The sequence below is a fragment of the Bison bison genome, unplaced genomic scaffold, assembly GCF_000754665.1.
Source record: "Bison bison bison isolate TAMUID 2011002044 unplaced genomic scaffold, Bison_UMD1.0 scf7180017864105, whole genome shotgun sequence".
NCBI lineage: Eukaryota > Metazoa > Chordata > Mammalia > Artiodactyla > Bovidae > Bison > Bison bison.
The window spans coordinates 2,197,464-2,207,094 of NW_011494677.1; the positions used below are offsets into that span (position 1 = coordinate 2,197,464).

The 9,631-nt window shown below is 41.9% G+C and overlaps 1 protein-coding gene across 1 annotated transcript in view; it reads right to left on the reverse strand.

The window, feature by feature from the left end:
- KCNU1 (potassium channel, subfamily U, member 1) overlaps positions 1-9,631 on the reverse strand; it is a 144,474-nt gene that overhangs the window by 77,551 nt on the left and 57,292 nt on the right. The window contains 3 exon segments of the mRNA XM_010838791.1: positions 5,756-5,850; positions 5,989-6,078; positions 9,593-9,631. Of these exon segments, the coding sequence (XP_010837093.1) occupies positions 5,756-5,850; positions 5,989-6,078; positions 9,593-9,631 (224 nt within the window).

Genomic DNA, 9,631 nt, shown 5'->3' on the forward strand with positions numbered 1-9,631 from the left:
AAAAAAAAAAGAGTCAGACACGACTGAGCGACTGAACTGAACTGAACCAAGACGTCTCTGCCAATTCTTATTTCATCTGAATTTCATTGGTGAGCAAAATAATGAGACTCCTTCTGAGTTTGTGTTCCCCTGGGTTCTGTGATTGTTACTGTGTGTGTGTGTGCATGCACGTGTGTGCTACGTCGCTTCAGTCTGTCCAACTCTTTGCGACCGTTTGGACTGTAGCCCACCTGGCTCCTCTGCCCGTGGGATTCTCCAGGCAAGAATACTGGAGTGGGTGGCCATGCCCTTCTCCAGGGGATCTTCCCAACCCAGGGACTGAACTCATGTCTCCTGCGTTGACAGGTGGGTTCTTCACCACTAGCACCACCTGGGAAGCCCTATCTGACATGCACTACTTACTATTGGCCAGGAACACGTCTTAGTGCTTTCAATATTAATATATTCAATTTGTATACTCTTTATGTACTAATACTCTCACTTAACCCTCGGAAATATATAATATTGTCACCAAAAGATTATTTACAGAAATCTAAAGCATGCTGAGAGCTTAAATAATTTGCCTCAAGTCACACAGCAAAGAAGTGATCAATGCAGAACCGAGCGTTCTTAACCATCACATGCTTGCTGCCTCTCTCAAATGTTGGAGTTTGAACTTAAGGGGAGGACCTCTGGTATGATTCTATTCAGAAAAAAATGGAGGAGGGATTATAAATCACAGAACATCAGAACTGAAACGGCCATAGTGGTGATGAAGACAGCTGAGTTTGGAACGGAAGACGCTGACATCCCAAAAGCTGATGTGTCTCTTCCAAAGCACAGCCAATCGGTGGCACAGCTGTGGTCAGAATTCAAGTGTTTTGAATTCTCATTGAGTCCAGCAAGTGGAAGGGCTTCCTTCCCAGGAGGCGCCCATGCAGGAAACATAAGAGATGTGGGTTTGATCCCTGGGTCGGGAAGATGCCCTGGATGAGGGCATAGCAACCCATTCCAGTATTCTTGCCTGGAGAATCCCCTGGACAGAGGAGCCTGGTGGGCTACAGTCCAAGGAGTCAAGGTTACAAAGAGTCAGTCGGATACTACTGAAGTGACTTTGCACGCACACACGCGTGGGAGGTTGAAGGAGTTGATGGGGCTGAGTGAGCTTGATTAGCTCAATGAAGAGAGAATTCTGCAATGGGAGTGGACCGGGCATACACCTCATCTGATTCTGAAATGTAAAATATTCAACCTGAAATCTGTATACTAACTTGAAGTCAGTAAATTTTCTCTTTTGTCATCTATTGGTACATTCCTAAGTCCTTTTAGAAAGTTGAGTCTCTGGGAGAATTTCCAAGACATTATCATGATTTTTAAATACATAAGGCCTAGTAGTCGCCTTCTACAGTGATGTCCTCTCTGGCACATTTTTGGTTGGAACTCTCCAGATTCATATTCAAATTCAAGTCCACTCCCCTGAACGGCCAGCCCCTGAGTGTTTAATGGTACTCTGCTGCCACCATCTGGCAGACTGAAGTAAGAACAGCTAGCTCACTCACTGCCTGTTACTTAAGAATCTTGGTACCAGATTTATGAGAATTGTCCTGGATGCAGTAGAAGTGGTGATGGAGTTATAGTAAGGGAGCAAGAAGAAAAAAAAATGATCCTATTGTGAAAAGAATGAAAGAATCTGGGGAAGATCAAACATTAGATTATAAACTGAAAGGTGTACTGATTCCCTAGATACTATAAATTACATGTTATAGAAGTGGATGAAATTTGCATTTCTACAAATATGAAGGCATAACCCTTTTCTTTACACCAAAATCTCTCCAATTCATACTAGAGCACTTAACTTCCTGCTTTGCTACTACTGCTGCTGCCAAGTCACTTCAGTCGTGTCCGACTCTGTGAGACCCCATAGACGGCAGCCCACCAGGCTCCGCCGTCCCTGGGATTCTCCAGGCAAGAACACTGGAGTGGGTTGCCATTTCCTTCTCCAATGCATGAAGTAAAAAGGGAAAGTGAAGTCGCTCAGTCGTGTCCGACTCTTAGCGACCCCATGGACTGCAGCCCACTAGGCTCCTCCATCCATGGGATTTTCCAGGCAAGAGTACTGGAGTGGGGTGCCATTGTTAGAATATAATAAAACACACTTAAAAGACAGATAAATAAAGGGGAAGTTATTCAATTTATAAAACACTTTTTGTTTTTCAAAATGACTGCCAGCACTGCATGCGTATAAGTGAGTATAATTGATTTGCAAAAGTTTGATTCGTACAATGTGTTTACAGGGATATGTCTACCTCATGAAACCTTGCTGAATTTTCATAAGGGATAAAGATACTATAATAAGATGATACGCAATGTATTTTTTTCTTACTCACACCTCTTTAATCAGATATTTCTGCACTCAGTCAGACTCAACCATCCAGTCAGACTCAACCATTGCCTTAAGAATGATTCATATTGTTACAGAAGGCAAAAGAGTCAACGTTTAACTTTTGAACCCCAAACAGGCTCTTTAAGTCCTTTTGATTAACAGTGTTCTTTAGACTTAAGTGTTCAGTTGCAAATTCTACAGGTAATAGAGATTTCAGGAAATGACACAGGAATAGTTTCTTTCTATACCCAATACCGTCTAAGGTTTTCTAGAAAAAATCCAAAAAGTCAGAGAAAATAAACAGGATTAAGATAGAGCCTTTAGGTTGGAATGGAATCAGAAAAGATCCATGAACCTGCTCCTCCATGAAACAAGAGTAACTAGTGAAAATCAAAACAAACACACACACACACGAGCCCATTTAAAGTCTCTGGAAATTGTCTAGCAGGCATGCAGCAAATGAAGGAAATTTATTTTAAAAAATTATAACAAATCCCACAGTGTAAAGAGACCAAAAGAACATAAGGAATAAAAAGACTAGGAGTATAGGGAAAGGTTGTGTCATGTACGGATATAAGAGCTGGTCCATCACATGTACGGATGTGAGAGTTGGCTGAGTGCTGAAGAATTGACATTTTTGAACTGTGGTGCTGAGGAAGACTCTTGAGAGCCCCTTGGACTGAAAGGAGATCAAACCAGTCAATCCTAAAGGAAATCAACCCTGAAGATTCACTGGAAGGACTGATGCCGAAGCTGAAGCTCCAACACTTTGGCCACCTGATGCGAAGAGCCAGCTCATTGGAAAAGACCCTGATGCTGGGAAAGATTAAGGGCAGAAGGAGAAGTGGGCGGCAGAGGATGAGATGGCTGGATGGCATCACCGACTCAATGGACATGAGTTTGAGCAAACTCTGGGAGATAGTGAAGGACAGGGAAGCCTGGCATCCATGGGGTCACAAAGAGTCAGACATAACTTAGTGACTGAACAAGAACAATAGAAAAGGGGGCTTTGCAGACCTCAAGACTGGAGGCTAAAAACTACAGTAAGGTATCAAAAAGTCTACAAATAATAAATGCTGGAGTGGGTGTGGAGAAAAGCAAACCCTCCTACACTATTGGTGGGAATGTAAGTCTGTGCAGCCACTATGAAGAAGAGTATGGAGGTTCCTTAAAAGACTAAGGATCCATCAATCCCACTCCTGGTCATATATGCAAAGAAAGCCATAATTCAAAGAGATGCCCACACACCAATCTTTACAGCAGCACTATTTACAAGAGCCTAGGCATGGAAGCAAACTAAATACCTATGGACAGAAGGATGTATAAAGATGTGGTAAATATATACCATAGAATATTAGCCCTAAAAAAGAATAGAATAATGCTATTTGCAGCAACATGGGTGGAAAGAAAGAAAGAAAGAAAGTGAAGTCGCTCAGTCGTGTCTGACTCTTTGCGACCCCATGGACTGTAGCCTATCAGGCTCCTCTGTCCATGGGATTTTCCAGGCAAGAGTGCTGGAGTGGATTGCCATTTCCTTCTCCAGGGGATCTTCCTGACCGAGGAATCGAACCCAGGTCTCCCGCATTGCAGGCAGACGTTTTACCATCTGAGCAACCATTGGTGCACCTGGAGATTATCACACTAAGTGAAGTAAGTCAGACAAAGACAAATATTATATGATCTCACTTATAGGTAGAATCTGGAGGGGTAGAACATGATATAAATGAAGTTATTTGCAAAACCGAAATAGAGTCACAGACATAGAAAGCAAACTAATGGTTACCAGAGGGGAAAGGTGGGGAAGAGAGATAAATTAGGAATTTGAAAGTAACATACACAAACTACCATATATAAATAGATTAAATGAGGATGTACTGCATAGCACAGGAAACTATACTCAATACTCTGTAATAGCCTGTATGGAAAAAGAATCTGAAAATGTGTGTGTGTGTGTGTGTGTGTGTTTGAATCACTTCGCTATACACTTGAAACTAACACAACACTGTAAATCCACTATACTTCAGTAAAAGATAATTTTTTAAAAGAAAATTCTATCTGGGAAAAAAAAAAGTCTAGTAGCTATGGCAGGGATGATGGATCTCAGCAAGGAAGGTGACCTAAATCCAGGAGGAACAGTCGCTCATTGCTGATGCAGAGGCCACAGAAGCGGACAGTTACAGAGCTCAGGAGCCAGTAAGGATGCTCCTGTCCACGGGGCTTAGCAAGTTTATGCCTGCATTCAGAGAGACTACCACTCGGGAGAAGAGAAGAACCTTAGGGAGAAGAAGAATCCTGACGGGAAATTCAAATTCTGAATTAAATGCTGAAACACTGGGAATTAACCTAAACCATCTTTAATGTACCTGAAAGAGACTAAATTTTCAACCAGAAGGGACTAAATTATTGTGAGTTCTCGAGGTTAACTCTTCCTTCCATTAAGTGGTAAGGGTTTGCTGGTGAGCTATCCCGTTCAATTTGAGTAAAGGGAGAAAGTTTCATTTCCTCATTACTGTGTCAGAATGAGAAAATTTTACACTCCTGACAATCCGCAAAGGAACAGAGTCCTCAGGGAACGGTTTTGTTCCCAACACTAGAAGAAATGATAACTATGCCCTGTGACAGAGGTGTTAGCTAATGCTACAATGGCAATCATATATTGTGATATAAATGTTTCAGTCAGATCATGTTGTACACCTTGCTGCTGCTGCTGCTAAATTGCTTCAGTCGTGTCCAACTCTGTGCGACCCCATAGACGGCAGCCCACCAGGCTCCTCCGTCCCTGGGACGGAGAATACTGGAGTGGGTTGCCATTTCCTTCTCCAATGCATGAAAGTGAAAAGTGAAAGTGAAGTCGCTCAGTCATGTCTGACTCTTCGCAACCCCAGGGACTGTAGCCTACCAAGCTCCTCCGTCCATGAGATTTTCCAGGCAAGAGTACTGTTGTATGTAAAAGACATCTTAATAAAATTAAAAGAAAAAAGAAATGGTCATGAGGGGCCACCCTTACGGCCCACCAAGCCGTCAAACAGAGGCTGAACTTTCAGACTAAAGGGAGGGAAATACATAGAGAAAAGTCAACAGGCTCATCGCCCGTGTGCCTGGGACTGAGTTGGGAGGAGGCTGCAGCTGGCTGTGTGACCTTGGATAAAATTAATGCATCTCTTCCAGAGCTCATTTGTCTAGCCTGTGAAGGGGTTGTACTAGAGAACTAGAACTAGTGAGGTTTCTTCCAGCTCTAAAAGACAGATTCTCAGGTCTGGGATGCCCAGTGGGGAAGTATCTGTCTCTTCTTGGCCAAGTTCAAGAGAATACCTTCTCTAAGAGATGAAGCCCCTCCCCTTTCTTTGGCCACACCCCCCGAAGCTGGGCTGAGGACACAGAAAGCGCACTTGCCTGTCGCGCGTCGAGCCTTGCTTTTGCAGTCACATTTTTCAATTAGCTCGGGAGTCTGCACATCGCTGTGACAGATGGCACAGTAAAAGAAGGCTCTGGACAACGAAAGCAAATCAAGAATGACTTACGTGAGGTTTCACGCAGAAGCAGCATGGGGCTGACTCAGCCCGTCTGTCATTAAATTGTATTTGCTTTAGGGCTTTCTCCCCGTAAAGTGATAAAAAAATTTTTACCTTTTGACATCCTTTGCAGATTCAGCGATAAAGAACCCTAGTGTGTTCTTACGGAGCTTAACTTGAGCAGGTGGATTTAATATCAGCCCGCTGGAAACAGAAAATAAAAATACAGTAATTTCCCCCTCCAAATTCTGGGGCAATATCTGTTTTTACCAATGGATTCTCTAAGTTGCAGAGTTAATAGGACTCAATCCCCTTTTACTGCAGGAATTTACAGTAGAAAATGGGGATTTGACTGCATTTAATTGATCGATTGCAGACAAATATCCTGAGAGGGAGCCAGGTCAAAACTCAGTACCTGAGCTGCATACATTCCCTGGACTATGCCCTGAATCAGAAACAGTCAAAGCAATGCAGATGCAGGAAGCTTTGCTAATTTGAGATATCCAAAGCCAAAGAGGCCAAGGCCGCACAGTTGCTAGTCTTACTGTCATTCTAGTGGTGTACATACATCATTAGGCTTTTTGCCCTTTAGAAAATTCCTTTTATTGGCCAGTACAATTTTTAAACGCATGTCTTTGACTGCACTTTTGTCTTTGACTTCACTTTCATCTATCTTGATTGTAAGATTTTTGAAAGCAGGAACCACATGAACTGTTTCTATTTCTGCACCACTTGAATATTTTGATTTTCTGTTTTCTTATGGTTTGGGTGTTTGCAAACACTGTCTTATAAATTTCAACCATAATATTTTTTGATGGGCTACTCCATTGTGACTATCTGAATTCCTCAAACTCTCCCTGTTTGTCAGGCTCTCCCATTTTTATTTCCTTTAATTTAGACCTCCAATATTGTTAGGTCTTATAACCCTGTGCCTTCCCTCACTTTGTTTGTACATGATCAAAGTTCTCCTTTCCTCCTTTAAAACACACCCTTCCTATCATATTCACAATGGAAAGAGGTCAAGTCTTCATTTGGGCAAAACTTAGTCTGTTGTTAGGATATTGCAAAGTAATGTGCAAGTATGAGAGCCTTACAAAAATAAAAGAGCTTGTGCAACAAAAGCTCTTCAGATCTATGCCGAGAGTAAAAGATGCTGAATAGCTGTGTTCAAGTAGATTGTTATATGAAACCCTGTGTGGCGCTTTCTCTGAGTACTGACTGACTAACACATTCATGGAATGATTGCTTTTAAGCCTGAAAAGCATGGATTGTGCCTCCCCTGCTCCAATATCATGGGCTGATGTCCACCACTCAAGAAGCATATGCTCAAGTTGCATCTTAATATGTCCTTTTTTAAAGGCAGGGTCCTCTGAACTCAAATTGAATACTTAGTTATGAAGATACTGTCGTGATAACTTCTCTGGTTGCATTTGCAAGAAAAGGTGAACTTTTTCCAAAGACTTGCCCCTGTCTTCATGAATCACGACAAGCTGCTTTGTTAGAATATGCTGGCCCCTGGAACAGACTCAGGAAATTCTCTAACTGGGATCTGATCCAGCTTTACCGCTTACCAGGTGATAAATTATTCCCCAAGACAGACTCTGAGGATTACCCAGGGCTTTTGCCCATCCTAGAGCCTACTCAAGTGTATCAATTAGAAAAGAAAATAAAAAGTGAGGAGAGATAGGTTTCCCCTAGTTTTTCAATATACTTGCCTAAAGTGCAGCACTGAGTTGCCCTGCTTTTATTCTGTGTAATGACTGGGTGGATTTAGCACAGCTAGGTGACCAGAAGAGCTCCAATCACGTAAGTGCCCAGACTGAGTTCAGAGTCTCCTTTGCCCCTTGGGTGTGGTGCGAGCTTGGGAAAACTATTTACCTTTTCTTAGCTCCTCCTCCATAAAATGGAGCAAATAATTGTACCCTTCTTACAGTGTTGTTGTGAGGATTCGGGAGTTCATATAAGTGAAATGCTTAAAGTAGTGTTGCTCAGGAACCAGCAATCATGTAAGACTGCTACTACCAATATCTTTGCCAAATCAGGAGTTTATTCTTTTGATGCAACTCTGACTCTTTCAAGAGAAACCAGAGTTAAATCTATGTCAGAGCAGGTGTCTCTCTCCTTGGGGGTGGATGTCTGCTAGGAAATAAACAGCATCAGAACTTCTTGGCTATACATGAAACTTAGCTGCTCACTCATGTTTCTGGTCCACAGTGTCCTAACAGTCACCCTAATAAAGTTGATAGAAATCTGGGATGTTAAACGTGGAAACGGTATTAAGAGCATTTGGCCCAGTCATTTCTGACTGCCAGTGAACAAAAATGACTGTATTATGGAGATTCAAAACCAAATCACAGATTTGGGTTTTATAAGTGGTATTTTTGAATTCTATGTCTATTTTTCAGAAGTGGGGTTTTGAATTCTCTGTCTTTAAACCTTTGCAAATAATTCTGATGTATAATCCCAGTCGTTGAAGGCCAAAGATGTTAAAACCTGATCAGATGTTAAAACCCTGATCAAGCTTCAGGCTGCTCTGAAACTCAAACTACCTTCCCTGTGAAGTAAGACACCAACTTCTTCACTCTCATCTATTTCCAGCAGAAAGGGAACTTGGACATGGGTTTAGATTTTGAAATTTTCATGAGTATGGTGGAATTGTTAAATAAAATGTAGCAGCCAGAGGATACCAGTCTTCACTCTCCTTAAGGACTTGCTTTGTGACATACCCTGCTGAGTCCTTTCCCTCAGATACCTTCTACACTCTTTGTACATGACACATTATTCCTTCTTTCTAACTTTTCAGATACTTGTACTGATTTCATTCAAATTACTGAATTTTTGAGGGTTTCCTATGATTCTAGGTTCCTGGTAATGTCAGTCTTAGAGCTGGAAGTGATCCTAGGAATTCATTTGCGTGACATCCTCATTTTACAGGTGATGGACACTTCTCCAAGGCCACTGATCTGGCAAATCAGAGCCAGGTTCTGAACCTAGTCTATTGATTACAATTTACTTCAGAATTAAAGGAAGTTTTCCACTAAAAAAAAAATACAAACAAGCCGCATGTTTCTTGTTTCGCATTCCACTTAAGCCCCATTTTTTCTTGTTTTCCAGCATCTTTTATCTCTAAATCATTGTGGCTGATTCTGGATTTTCTTTTTTTATTGTATGATCACTTCTCATACTTCTTATATTATCCTATGCATTTTCAGGAAATGCTTATGGTCTAATAAGGGTAACTCTTTCTTTCATCTACCTGATCAATAGCAAACTTTGCCCCATAGGTCAGTCAAATCCCCATTTTTTTTTTCATATTTTTCAGATTAGTTTCTAAGGCTTTCTAAGGTTTGTGGGAACACTTTGATCACAAATAATTCTATTTCATGGTATGATCTACGGTCAAGCCTTACAAGATCTGGGAATATATTAAGAGGAACAGATCTGAGAAGGTGATCTTGTCGTCTCTCTCTCCTGATCATGAAAGACACTGGGGCAAGACCACCGCAACAGAGGCAAAGCCTTTGCCCACCCACTAGGGTAACCTTTCGAACCCCAGTGTTCATAGATAGTATCAAAGGCACCACAGCTGCCTGGGTGCCCGAGAGGCCAGCTCTCACCACAGGGCCACAAGCTTAGTTATGGCTGTGTCTCTGCCGAAATCGTAATCTTTAAAGAGTGTCCTCAAAGAATCTGAAGAGGTTTGAAGCCTCACTGATACCAGTAACCGTGGCAGGCGGACTTGTACTCGATGGCGATC